At 37.2% G+C, this 14,587-nt stretch overlaps 1 protein-coding gene across 1 annotated transcript in view; it reads left to right on the top strand.

Annotated features, from left to right (window-relative positions):
- DCBLD2 (discoidin, CUB and LCCL domain containing 2) overlaps positions 1–14,587 on the top strand; it is a 105,262-nt gene that overhangs the window by 81,202 nt on the left and 9,473 nt on the right. The window contains exons 5-12 of the mRNA XM_004771915.3: positions 1,376–1,448; positions 1,767–1,900; positions 3,541–3,581; positions 4,425–4,640; positions 5,429–5,553; positions 10,706–10,856; positions 11,610–11,696; positions 11,846–11,971. Of these exons, the coding sequence (XP_004771972.1) occupies positions 1,376–1,448; positions 1,767–1,900; positions 3,541–3,581; positions 4,425–4,640; positions 5,429–5,553; positions 10,706–10,856; positions 11,610–11,696; positions 11,846–11,971 (953 nt within the window). The remainder of the gene's footprint in view (positions 1–1,375; positions 1,449–1,766; positions 1,901–3,540; positions 3,582–4,424; positions 4,641–5,428; positions 5,554–10,705; positions 10,857–11,609; positions 11,697–11,845; positions 11,972–14,587) is intronic.

Genomic DNA, 14,587 nt, shown 5'->3' with positions numbered 1-14,587 from the left:
TTCGGGTGCATTTCCCTCCCTTTGCTGAGGCTTCACTTCCTCAGAGCCCCATTTCCCGACTTTGGCAGTGCAGAGCCCTGTGCAAGAGCAACGACTCTGGCGCCCATGTGCCACTTCCCAGTTATGGGAGCTGGGCACACTGTTTCTCAGTTCCCTCATTTGTAAAATGAGGATAATACTAGTACTACTATTGGTGTTCTTGTGTGGTTCCTGAGGTACTGAGAAGGCTGCCGGGCACATAGTAAATTAACTGAATGTTTGTATTGCTTGGATTACGTTTGCTTTCTCCTAGCTATTTCATGGAGTGCCTTTTATTCATAGCAGAATCATAATCTGATTAATTACTCATAGAAGTGTTAGTTTAATGTCTTCCCCCAACCTCAGGAGTATAAACCCAGGGAAGACTGGGCCATGTTTATTTGGTTGATGTTTTGTAAACCCAGTACCTAGCATAGCCCATCACTCAAAAGACAACATAATAGACATTTGGGTAACTGTGTTGAGTGGCTGGGTGGGAGAAATGAGTGAATGAATGAATGAATGCCAAACTTTTTTTTTTTTTTTAAGATTTTATTTATTTATTTGACAGAGAGAGATCACAAGTAGGCAGAGAGGCAGGCAGAGAGAGAAGAGGAAGCATGCTTCCTGCTAAGCAGAGAACCTGATGTGGGGCTCGATCCCAGGACCCTGGGATCATGACCTGAGCCGAAGGCAGAGGCTTTAACCCACTGAGCCACCCAGGCGCTCTGATGCCAAACATTTTTAAGTCAAATTTGATCAGTAGAGGGTTGGTGAAATAAATCGTGGTTTATCCACAAAATAGAACAGCATGTAGCTGTTAAATATAAATAGGTCTTATAGTAAAAATACGTCTGTCATTCATTGTGAAGTTTTCATTATGAAGTAAAATAAAGCAGTATGTAGAATATGGCACAATTATTTTAAATATGTGGGCGAAGAGGTTTTTTTTTTTTTCAAACTTTTTTTTTTTATTTAAGATTTTATTTATTTATTTGACAGAGAGAGAGATCACAAATAGGCAGAGAGACAGACAGAGAGAAAGATGAGGAGAAGCAGGCTCCCTGCTGAGCAGAGAGCCCTATGCGGGACTCGATCCCAGGCCCCTGGGATCATGACCTGAGCCGAAGGCAGAGGCTTAACCCACTGAGCCACCCAGGCGCCCCGAAGAGGTTTTATATAGATGGATGGAATAAAGTCTGAAAGGGCTTTTTAGAAGTGGTGCTTCTCAGGGTATCGAGATTATAGTATTTGAATGAATTGAAAAATGAACTATGTGATTTTTTGTTGTTGTTGTTCTCTCCCCCCAGTAAGTACAGAACTATTTTATACCCTTTAACTTGTTTTTATTTCACAGTAAATACTGCCCAGCTGGTTGTCTGCTTCCTTTTGCTGAGATATCTGGAACAATCCCTCATGGATATAGAGATGTAAGTCTAAGCAACAGACTTAATGTTCAAGTTGTGATAGAACTTTCTTTTTTTTAACTCCAAAATAGATTGCTGTACCTACTCTATGTATCTTTAATCTTGTTTATTTTCTAGGAATTACTTCTTTTTAGTATTTTGTATGTGATATTTTATTTTTTTTCTTGTGCTACGAGTCTGTACTATGTTACCACATCAGTAATCCTATGTCTATTGAGAAAACTGCCCCAGTTGACTCATTTCTTGAGGAAGCCTGAGTGTCTTGTTTATAAATTATCAAAGAAAATTAAATACTAATCTTTCGTTTTTCCTTTTCTCAAGTCCTCACCCTTGTGTATGGCTGGTGTACACGCAGGAGTAGTGTCCAACATTTTGGGTGGCCAAATCAGTGTTGTAATTAGTAAAGGTATCCCGTACTATGAGAGTTCTTTGGCTAACAACGTCACGTCTGTGGTGTAAGTATCTACGTTATTGGTTCTATACGGAAGGGTGTGGGGCAGGGGTGGGATACCAGCTAGTTAGACCTCAGCAACGTCACTGTTAATGGTGTTCATGAAACATCTGTGTGGTGAGCATCCCATTCTTGTGTGCTCGTTGTCCATGTGTACTGAAGAGCACAGGCAGGGTCGCATAACTTGGCATGTTCTCCATCGCAAAGGTAGTCATTTAGAAGGATGACTTGTTCTTTTATGAATTTTGAAAATTCTAGAGTAAGGGTCTAAAAGTCTGTGGCCAAATTTTTACTTCATTTCAAAGATTAGGAGGCATAACTACTCTGTTTCTTCTAGCCTGTTTGACCTAGATAGATTGAGGATAACTGAAATGCTCTATAAATTAAATTTTGACACAAGTCAGAGGTAGTCATATTATGAATCCTCCTCTCCTCCAAAGGGGATATTTTAAGAGTGTATTTTTATGGTCATCACAGTGATCTGTTTTTTGAAACACAGACTAGGCATCAAAAGCAGGAAAAGTTGAAACATTAAATAGAAATGTGATACTTGGAATCTGTTTTGGTAAATCTTGCTTATTATATGGGCTCAGTTCTGTAGACAATACTAAGTCTAATTGAAACCAGCTTCTCTTCAGAGATTCTGGGCCAGTTTTCATTCAGAAGATGAGAGCATGATCCATATCCATGACAGTACAAAACGGGGGTCACCAAACTTTTTCTATAAAGCACCAGCTAGCAAATATATTAGGCTTTATGGGCCAAATGTCCCTGTCACTTATCCTCTCTTGGTTCATTTAAATCTCTTTAAACATGTAGAAACCATTCTTTGCTTTCTGGCCACACAAAACAGGCCATACATGAGCGAGCTATCATTTGCCCATTCCTGGTATAGAGTTAGCAACCTTTCCTTCTCTTGGTTTCTTCTAGATGATTTTATGCAGACCTTATCATTCCTTTCTCCTCTTCTGCCTTTACAAATAATTTTTTTTGTCAGTTCTTTCATACTCTAAGGAAAAAATAAGGACAGGTTGCATCCACTTGTAATAACATTTTGAATGTTGTGCTGAAGGCGGGAGCATACACTGATGGTTTTATCCCCTCAAGTTCTTTAGAGTCCTTGGTAAACTAGTCATGTGTCCCAGGGCTCCATTCTCCCCCACTGCATTTACTTGCCAATCCTTTGAAATCCACATGGGGTGCTGCATTATCACGCTGTCACTTGTTCTTAGCTATATTTGTTTCCTGTACCAAATGCAGACTCTCCTCTTTGTGGCCAGCTTTTTTTCTGTTTACCCCCAGGAAGCTTAAGCTTCATTCTCTGGGAATTACAGCATACTTGCAACAAAAGCAAATGATGCGGAAAAGTTTGAGGAATCAGTGTATTTTCACGAAAGATAAGTAGAGGGCACATGGGCAGACTTGCAGAGAAAATTGTTTATGTTGATTTCAGAAGTTGTTCTGCTTTGAAATGAGACTTTTTTTTTTTTTTTGGCTAAGAACAGCATTAGTTGTCATATGTATGGCCATAAAATACCCTTAGTTCTTTATATTTTAAAACAAAAAGAAAAGAAAAAGTTTTACTAAGACAAATATGGGGAAGTCAATATGTGAGTGTCACCAAGAATAACTTTTCTCTTTCAGGGGACACTTATCTACAAGTCTTTTTACATTTAAGACAAGTGGTAAGCCTCTCAGACTTTGTAACTTATTATAATGTGTATAATAGTAAATATAATTTAAACACGATCATGCAGTATGCCAATTGCTGGGGTTTTGAGGTTCTGGGTTTTTTTTTGGCACCTTCACACAACATATCACAATAATGTAATGGACAGAATAAACTGGAGGTTTTATATTAGTTGGGGAATGATCATGTAAGCAAGGAGAGTTCCTTAGGAAAGGTGATTTTTTTTTTTTTTTTAGTATGTCTGAAGTAATTAATTCCACAGAAAATACTTACTGAGTGTCTTTGATTTGTCAGGCACTGTCCTGGTGCTAGTGAAACAAAAGTGAGCAGAATAAGCAAAATCCTCCTTTCTCGGAGCTTAAATACTGGTATTGAGAGATTGACAGTAAACCTTGGATAAATAAATTAACATATATGCTCTATATAATATTATAGAAGATACAGAGAAATAAGGAAAGAGGATAGGCAATGCAGGAGGGATTGGTTTTGAGTTTTAAGTGGGGTAGGCCCTGTGGAAAATGTGACATCTGAGCAAACACCTAATGGCAGTAGGGAGTAAGTCATTCACTGATCTGGAGATAGTGTTCCAGGTAGAAGATAATGTATTGCCATTAAATTGGTGGTTATTGCTTATAAATAAATATTATGCACATTGCCTGATGAGACACAAAGACATAGACCCAAGAAACATTTGCCTACTTTTGAAATTCCTCTATTAGAGCATATTACTAGCATAGTTTATGTTAATGGCATGTGCACTAGAAGGTTTCCAATGAGCAGATTTATACAGATCATAAATTTATATCTGGAAACCAAGTTACTGTCTTTTTTGTTTCAGGTTGTTATGGAACACTGGGCATGGAATCTGGTGTGATTGCTGATCCTCAAATAACAGCATCATCGGTGCTAGAATGGACTGACCACACAGGGCAAGAGAACAGCTGGAGACCTGAAAAGGCCCGGCTGAAGAAACCTGGACCTCCTTGGGCTGCTTTTGCCACTGATGAATATCAGTGGTTACAAATAGATCTGAATAAAGAAAAGAAGATAACAGGTTAAGAGGCATAATTTTCTAGAATGATTTATAATTTTGATTGTATTTGGAAACCTGAAGACATCCAAGATGTTCATAGAAAATTAGGTCACTGCAAATGTAATTGTATGGTTTTAAGTTTTCTTTACTGGTGTTAAATATTCCTGAATATAGGTTTATAAAATTTGGTAGAGGAAAGGAGTTGGCATTTGATTTCTTTTAGCTTTTCGTCTCTCCTTTTTTTTTTTTTTAAGCTTTTCTTTTTCATTGTAATAAGGTTCTTTAAAGGTAATGTTTCAATTAAGTGATCTTGACATTTGAAATAACCATCTCTTAGAGTTATTAAAGAAATTTATGTTCAAGGAATTCATTTTAAGTGCTATAAATAATATTCTGCATGTGCTGAATCCAGATTTATTTGGGGCAATTTATCAAATGGTCAGAATAATATATTAGAACTGGTTTAGGTAATTTTGATTTGGTACTGAAAAAAATAATTGTTTTAATCCATTCATTCCCAGGGAGTCATTATTACATGGTAGGTGAGATGTATTTTATAGTGATATGAACACAAGCTGTCAAAATAGATCAGTCCTTTCCTCATGTGCACTCATAATTCTTGTATCTTTACAAGGGAACAAAGCTAAGGATTTAGGTGCTATTATAATGAAACCTTGCACTTAGAGATGGCAGTGTGCTTTTGGCAAAGATGTTTTTAACAGTATACTTTAGGTATTTATGCTTCAATGCTGAGTAGACTTCAAGGATCAGACCCTGTGCACTAATGAAAGCAACTTTCCATTCCCCAGGCATTGTGACCACTGGCTCCACTATGGTGGAACACAATTACTATGTGTCCGCCTATAAAATCCTATACAGTGATGATGGACAGAGATGGACTGTGTACAGAGAGCCTGGTGTGGAACAGGATAAGGTAAAATGAGTGCCAGGGTCTTTTAAAAAATGGGCCTTTGCCAAAAATCATGAAAGCTCTCCTGTGTGATGTTCAAGTTAGCTATCATTTGGTCTTTGTTCTCTTCTGGTTATTTTAGGTTGTGTTGGTTATTAGCCTTATTCTTCTAACTATGCTTAGGAAATTCTCAGTGGCTCTGGGTCTCTTTGGATGATTGTAACATTTTTAACTCAATTGTTTAGGTACTTTATTAAGAAATTCTAAGAAAGAGGGATGCTGTACTGGCTCAGTCAGTAGAGCATGGGACTCTTGATCTCAGGGTCATGAGTTCAAACCCCCCATTGAGTGTAGAGACTATGTCAGTGAATAAATGAATGATTGAATGAATGATTTTCAGTAAGTAGTGGTAACTTATTTTAAAAAAGGAAGAAATTCTAAAAAGGAACTTGTAACTTCTTGTCTTAAATAAGTTTTTCTTGTTAATCCACAGAATGATAGAAAGCTTAATTTATTCCCAGATTTCATGTATGTAGGCAAGGGGGACAAAAGCCAAAGGCATAAGTGCATTTTAGTGTTGGGTATAGACTTGAAAGGTCATTTCAAGATCACCTTACCAAATTTTATCTTAGAAAACTTCTGCTTTTTTTTTTTTTACCAAAGAATTTCCTTAACTTCCATGTTAATTATCAAATTGCTATTTTAGTTAGCAGACAGTGATGATTCAGGAATGCTCCAGAGAAGATGATAAGGGGTGGGGAGTAGGGAGAAGTGGCTGTCCTCTAGATATCCCTTTCACCTGGGCTTCTGGCCCACAATCCACCATGAGGACCTTATAACTGGGGGAGTCTTTGTCCTCGAGGACAGTAGATTTCTTCTTATCTAGAACTGAAATTATAAGCACGATTTGTTTTTTATGAAACTTCCCTGAGTTTCATTTCACCTATATGATACTACCAGTTCTCTATGATATATCTGATTTGCTAATATATCTTCAATTACCACTTTTCTTATCTCTCTATTCAGAAAACTTCAGGGGCTCCTTATAATCTGTCATATGGATCTAAACTCTTCTGTTGTTATTCAAGGCCTTCTTCCCTCTCTTCTGCCTGTTATCACCTGACCTTCATCTTTGGTGAGGCTCTACCCATTGAAGTAAATAACAGTATTGTCTTTAAACCTATCTTCCTTCTGTTTAATAACCCCAGACCTGGCTACTTTTTAGTCTGAGAACATCCATATTTATTTATAGAATATTTATTGTACTTGTGGAATATAGTTAATTTTTTTAAATTATAAGCATTATCCATGTTTATATTATAAAAACATCTAGCACCATTAAATTATGTTTCTGAAAAAGACTTTTTCTCTTTTGCTTCATTTTTTGAAAGATAATTTCATAAGGTATAGAATTGTAGGTTGATGTTATTTTTCCCTCCATGCTTTAAATAATGCTCTTCCACTGTTTTCTGGTTTGCATTTTTCTAGTGAGAATTCTATCTTTCATACCTTTGTTCCTCAATATTTAATGTTTCTTTTTATTCCTTAGCTGTTTTTAAGATTTTCTTTTTACCATCTGTTTTAAGCAATTTGGTTATGATGTGCCTTTGTGTATTTGTCTTCATGTTTCTTCTGCTTGGGTTTCTTTGAGCTTCTTGGATCTGTTGATTATAATTTGCTTCAAATTTGTAAAAGTATAGACCATGTTTTCTCAGATATGTTGCTTCCCTAATTCTAATGACATGAATATTATGAATTACAGTTTACTGATGCCCAGTTCTTTTTTTTTTTTAAATCTCTCTCCATGTTCTAGTCTGGAAAATTTTGTTGTTCTGCCTTTAAGTTCACTAATCTGTTCTGCAACATGTAATCTATTAATCCCATCCAGTGTACTTTTATCTTCAGTGTTATATTTTTGCTTCTAGATTTTCAGTTTTTGGCTTTTAAATTTCTTCGAAGTCTCTCCTGAGCATGCTTATGCTTTTTTCTGCCCCTAAAACATACAGGATGTGTGGTAGCTCCTTTGATGCCCTTATTTACTGATTCTGTCTACTGATGTGTCACATGTGGGTTTTTTCATGTAGATGGTTATTATGGGTTATATTTTACATGTGTGGTAATTTTTTATTAGTTGCCAAACATTATGAACTTTTACATTGCTTAGTGCTAGGTTTTCTTTTATTATTTATCTAATTTTGAGCTTTATTCAGGGACACAGGTTACTTTGGATAACCTGCATTTTAGCTTTGTTAGGCAGGACCTGAGCAGCCTTTAGTTCTAATTTTTTTCTACTGTCATTACTGTTCCAGGTACTCAACCCAGTCTCATGTATTACGAGTTTTCTCCACACTATCTGTTGGTAATGTGAGCTATTCCCACCCTTGCCTAGCTCTGAGAATCATTCTTCTGGCTCCTTTCCAGCAGTTCTTTTACCATCCACAGATTGTTTCTTTACAAGCAACTGAAGATTTAGGGGAAACCTTCCTACAGATCCGAGAAGTCTCCCTCTCTTTGTGCAGTTCTCTTCTCTCCTATACTATGTCTTGCAAATTGTAGCTATCTTGGCCTCTCCATCTCGGAGCTCTGTGTCCTCGTTTAGATGAGAGCACCAAGGTGCTCTCCAGACAATATTGGGGCAGTAGAAAGGCTCACCTCATGTGTTTCTCTTCTCTCTGGGATTAATGCCCTATGCTGCCTATTGTCCAGTGTTGGAAAACTGTTGCTTCATATATTGTATCTGGTTTTTCATATGTTTAAGGCAAAGAGTAAACTTAGTCCCTATTTGTTTTGGAAAGGAGTGGAAGGCCTTACATTGAATTATATGGAATATCAATCTCTTACCTCACATTAGCCCATCTGCTCCCTCATCTACCCAACTCAAGAGTAATTGGTGTGTTCATTTCCTGAGCATGCACACATGCATGAGCACATACAGACTGAGACAGCTTTTGGGTTTGTTTTCAGAAAATGCAAGACAACTTGCTTCATAATGTATTGCTTTTTTTTTTTTTTTTAAGATTTTATTTATTTGACAGCTATCACAAGTAGGCAGAGTGGCAGGCAGAGAGAGAGAGGAGGAAACAGGCTCTCTGCAGAGCAGAGAGACCGATGTGGGTCTCGATCCCAGGACCCTGAGATCATGACCTGAGCCGAAGGCAGAGGCTTAACCCACTGAGCCACTCAGGCACCCCAATGTATTGCTTTTTAATAGTGTGCCATATCTGTGTGTGGCAGTATCTTGTAAAATTTAAGTTCCTTGAGAGTGGGAATGTGGGCTTCCATTTCCCTTTTTATCCTCATGATTCCTTACAGACCTCACTACACACAGGAGCTTATAATAAATGCTCACAGATTATAGCAGATCTTTTTTACCTAATTTATATAAAATCTTTCTCCTTTAAGGTTTTTATAAAAATGAAACTGTGGTGTGGAGTACAACCTCAGAGATGTTTTTTTGTTTTTGTTTGTTTGTTTGTTTTAAGATTTTATTTATTCTTTTGACAGACAGAGATCACAAGTAAGCAGAGAGCCAGGCAGAGAGAAAGGAAGGGAAGCAGGCTCCCTGCTGAGCAGAGAGCCCAATGCGGGGCTTGATCCCAGGACCCTGAAATCATGACCTGAGCCGAAGGCAGAGGCTTTAACTCACTGAGCCACCCAGGCGCCCCTCAGGGGATGGTTTTTATGTCCTAAAGTGATTATTGTTCCTGTCCCACAAATGCATAATAGACTGCGAATATTTGCCTTCACTTTATTTCAGAGTAATAGCTGAGGAAGTAATGAAAAGTTACTTGTTTGGAGATTATTATAACTTCAAAACAAACCTTGTAGAAAGTAAAGGCTATTAACACATCTCAGAAGTTTACAATCTAATGTTTTGTGAGTCAGCCAAAAGAAAATAGCTATATTTGGACATGACTTGATGGAAGAGCTAAACATTTGCTTGCCCTCACATTAACTCATCAAATACAAACTGCTGTAATTTTAGGCAGATACCTATTTATTAGCAGTCTTTAGAAACTAGCCAGGTAATTTGGCCTAAAGAAGCAAGAAGAACTTGGGGTGCCTGGGTGGCTCAGTGGGTTAAGCCACTGCCTTCGGCTCGGGTCATGATCTCAGGGTCCTGGGATCGAGTCCTGCATCGGGCTCTCTGCTCAGCAGGGAGCCTGCTTCCCTCTCTCTCTCTCTGCCTGCCTCTCCATCTACTTGTGATTTCTCTCTGTCAAATAAATAAATAAAATCTTTAAAAAAAAAAAAAAAAGAAGCAAGAAGAACTTTAAGCTTAGTGGAGGCCTAGGGTTAAGTCAGAAGACTTAGACTCAAGTCACTTTTCAGTCATCGACTGGTTATGCAGTCCATTTACATTCTGGAGCTGCAGTTTTCTGGGTTCTGCCTATTTCATGGGTTTGTCAGGGAGAACAGCTGAGTTGATTACATGAAAATAAGAGCTCTTATCATAATATCATTATTTGTTGAAAATGGTTGAGGGGATGAGATAGTCACTTGAAATCATATTTTTACCTAAATACTATTCCTATAATACATGTAATGCATCTGTTGCTATTTACTTAGGATCATAAAAATTAGGCAGCAGTGTTTCAGAATCACTTGTCTGGTTTAGATAGCAACAGAGAATGAAAATGGATACTATGGGAACTGTCTTTATGTAGTTTATCCAGTAGGTGGAGGTATATAACTGTTACGCATTCCTTAAGTGTATGTTCACTTTCTGTCTCTTTTGAGAGAAAAATTCTGAAAAGTACACAGTAAAGCATTTCCTTTAAGACTTATATGTTCAATCATGCTTTACTTTGAGAAGAAAATTAATGTATTTAAATAGCAGGTAATTCCACAGGACTGGTATTACTGATTTATTGAGAGAATTATACTGTCTCACTGCAACTGATTCTCAGATTGCCAAGTTAGCATATTTGTTATGTTTCAATCATCTTAAAGTCATTTTTGTATTCAGTACTTTTATAAGTTTTTGATGAAGAATGTGTACCTTCTTAATAGTTTGTCCAAATTATGATTAATTTATTTTCTGAGAAGTTAATTCCTACTGTCATACTTTACAGATCTCATTTAAGCCCCAAAGCATAAACCAAAAATATGTTTCAGTGGAACAGTTTAGCCCTGACCTCTGTTGACGTAAAGTACCAATTTTTGTTTTTTAAAGATATTTCAAGGAAACAAAGATTATCACCAGGATGTGCGTAATAACTTTTTGCCACCAATTATTGCACGTTTTATTAGAGTGAATCCTACGCAATGGCAGCAGAAAATTGCCATGAAAGTGGAACTGCTTGGATGTCAGTTTATTCCTAAAGGTAAAGCAACAGTATGTTGTTTAATTTCAAGTGGCTTTGCTATTCTCAGAGAAAATAAAGAATGATAATATGAGCATTTGGCTTTTACTACAGTATCTTTTTAAAGAGGAATTTTAAAAGAAATAGTTATCCTATTAAACAGTCAGTTCCCACAATGGTTTTCAAGATTACAAGTGGAAGAAGAGAGATGAGATAATGTAATGAGATTGCTTTTCAGATCTAGTCTCAATCTTAACAATTTTTAATCAGGTCCCATGTAGTATAATATTGTATCACCAACACCTATGATTATAACAGTAACCTTAGTCCAAATGCCTTTTCCTTTGAAAAAATTAGAAGTGGAAGTAACTTCCCTCAGTATTATAGAATATTTTAATACTTACTGTTGTATCTCCAAAGCCTACTACAATGCCCCCATATGGCGGGCCCTGCACAGTTATTAAATGATTGAGCGAATAGCATGTCAAGCTGTGACGATGCTTCTGTGGCTTTAGAGTTTAACATCAGCCACCAACTCTGTGTTCTTCTTCTGTGAAAATTATTTTAAGACAATTATATAAAAAGTGAGAAATCCCAGTAAGTTTGTGTGTTTAATGCATAGTGTATTTATCCTTCTGATGTATTGCTGTCCACAATTTAAAATTACTGAGCAGAACCAAGTTCTCTCGGAAATGTTGAAGATATTTAAGTTATTGTTTTTAAGTCTGACTCTGATAAGCAAAATGTATAAACTTTTCAAAACCATTTTTCAAGGTCGTCCTCCAAAACTTACTCAACCTCCACCTCCTCGGAACAGCAATGACCTCACAAACACTACAGCCCCTCCAAAAATAGCCAAAGGTAGGCCTCCTTTAAGTATGAGAATTTGGTATTCCCAGAATCTGTGTTATAATTTTCCATAAATATATTAAAAGCATTATAAAATAATTCTGTTTTAATCAAGTTGATGTAGATAAAAAACTAAAGAGTTTTTAAAACTTTTTTTCAAGGTCAAGCCCCCAAATTTTCTCAACCACTACAACCTCGCAGTAACAATGAGTTTCCTGCACAAACGGAGCAAACAACAGCCACTCCTGAGATCAAAAATACTACGGTGACTCCAAGTGTAACCAAAGGTGTGCAGATTCAGAAATTGACACCTGTTACATTGTAGCAGTTTATGTTGTTTGTAACTGAATTTTCAGGAGCAAGTCTAGCTTTTAAACTCTGTTTCTTTTCCTCTCAACTGTATTTCTTAAGAACTGAAAAAACTTTAATTCCTCTCCTTAGAAAAGAAACTGATTACATTGCTCTGATTTCTTTTCTCTCGTGTCATGCAGAATCGTTCTTTAAATATATAGAGATGGCAGCTATATTCTGGGTCTCCTCTTGTGATCTTTTTTCTCACCACAGCTAAACACAAGGAGTCTCTATTTCTAGAAATAACTAAAACCATAGCAGGAATCAAACTTCTTTTCCCCCCTCTGGTGATATATTAATTTGTTGGATAGGGAATTTGGTGGCAAAAGGCAAGAGTGGGGGAAAAAGAGTTTGGGTGAAAATTAATACTTCTCTAAACATACTGTGAATTATTGTACTCTTTAAAAAACTTGGTCTCGGGGTACCTGAGTGGCCCAGTCAGTTAAGTGGCTGCCTTCAGCTCAGGTCATGATACCAGGGTCCTGGAATTGATCCCTGCTTTCAGCTCCCTGCTCAGTAGGGAGCTTGCTTCTCCTGCTCCCTCTGCCTGCCGCTCTGCCTACTTGTGCTTTCTATCTCTCTGTCAAATAAATAATTAAATTCTTAAAAAAAAATTTTTTTTTCAAAATATTTACAATTGTAATTTTTTCATATTATAAATATACATGTAATAGAATTTACTTTCAGATCTTATTGCCAATAAATAAGGTATTAATACATATGAAACTATACTTTGATTTTACTAGTTTTTGAAAAACAAAATTTCAGATGAATTCAGAAAAAACCATCAGTGTCACAGAGGAGTTAATTTCAGTATTGGTCGATAAAGCATTTTCAGGACAATGCAGAGAAGAGAAAACAATTCATTCCAAGTAACTTCTGCCACACAGAACTTTATTCATTCTTATTTTCTGAAAATTTGCCTGATTCAGATAACTCTCTCCAACTTTCCACCTGTCACTTTTTTCCCCATCTTCTAAGGTATTTTCTAAACAGATCTGATTCTTTCTCATGCTGCTGGAAAAGCTAGAGAGAAGCAAGACTTCATAGAAGCAAGAGATCTCCGTGTCCTACAGAACTTCTAATTTTGCGGAAGTTGTCAGTTTGGACAGGATCCCAGACCACATGAACAGCCATTTAAAAGTATTGTTCATCTTAAAGTCTGATTATAGAATCTTGAAATCTCAAGACTAAAAGTGTCCTTAAAGCGTTTACTTCCAGAGCTAACATTCCTATAAGCTTCAGAAGAATAACAAAGAATGGACCAGTCTTTTCAGTTAAAGACCTGGTCTCCTTTTCTCTGGGGATGGTGGTGTATAGACTTTTTATTATTTTTTGAACCTTAAGCAGATTTTTTTAAAAACTCTCATTAAATCAAACTGTATCTACTTGAACCTGATTATTTTCTCTCCAGTTTCACAAATTTGAGGGATAAAGAACTTTCACCCTTCTGAATTCTTAGTGCTTTCTAACCCTAAGTCATGATTTCTGTTCTATGCACTTCTTTTCCATTTTTACATGTAGGCTGAGAGTGCCCCTAAAGAAAATCATATCGTGGGCAGATCTGTGCCACTCTGGCTTCCTGAATCCTCCCCAGGTGGGGCCCTCAGCCCCAGCCAGCGGTCTTTCTCTCTCTGGTCAGCTCTTCTGTCCCTTCTCAGCAGTCACTTCTCCGTAGTCTTCAAACACTTGACTCAGAGATTCTTCACTCACTCTGTTACTTCTTCAACTTTTAAAAGAAAATAAAAGCAAGTAGAAGGAAACTCCCTATTTGTGGAGCCTGTAAAATCCTCTGTACCTGGTGTCCACTGTGCAGAAGGAGGGAATTCCTCAGACTGTCCAAAGCTGACCCACCTGTGCCCTCGTTCCTGTCCATCCAGCTTCTCGGAGGCCTCAGGTGGTTGATGATCCTCTCCCTCCCCCGTATGGGCAGACTCTTTCTCTTGGATAAAGTCTAAGGGTGCATAAGACGCTGAGGGTCAGGGCCTACTGTGTCTGGTGCTTAGCCCCCAGCACGGATTGGTGGTGGCTGCTGCTGGGCTGCTCTCCTCATTGCCAGGATGGAGGTGCCAGACTAGGGAAGTTGCTGACGTCTCAGACAACCTAAGGCAGACCATTTGCTGGATCTGGGCCTGGACTTCCTTATCTGAAGAGTGAGATAAAGGGGTTAGATGATCTTCTAGTCCCTGTAGGCTCAAGCATTATCCTTTTCTGCCCTGTTGATAACTATAGGTTTTTTCATACTTTTACACTATGTTGTTATCTTCCCATATCTATAAATATTTACCCCATCATATTGCAATATCATTTCCAATTGCTGGATTGTGATATTATATAGTGTATATATATAGATAGATATAGATATATAGTGACAATATACTGTAATCATATAGCATATATGTTATAGAAGTTATATGGTATATAGTAATATTTTTCTGTGAGAAAGGTATTATGATGTATTTATTCCCATTCATTGTTGGGCATTTGGATTATTTCCAGTTTTTCACTCTTTTGCAGGAAACCTCTTCAAAGATTCATCTTTAAATGTTTTT

The sequence above is a fragment of the Mustela putorius genome, unplaced genomic scaffold (genome assembly GCF_011764305.1).
Source record: "Mustela putorius furo isolate JIRA1106 unplaced genomic scaffold, ASM1176430v1.1 tig00003834_pilon_pilon_pilon, whole genome shotgun sequence".
NCBI lineage: Eukaryota > Metazoa > Chordata > Mammalia > Carnivora > Mustelidae > Mustela > Mustela putorius.
This window is presented reverse-complemented; position numbering and strand designations above follow the sequence as displayed.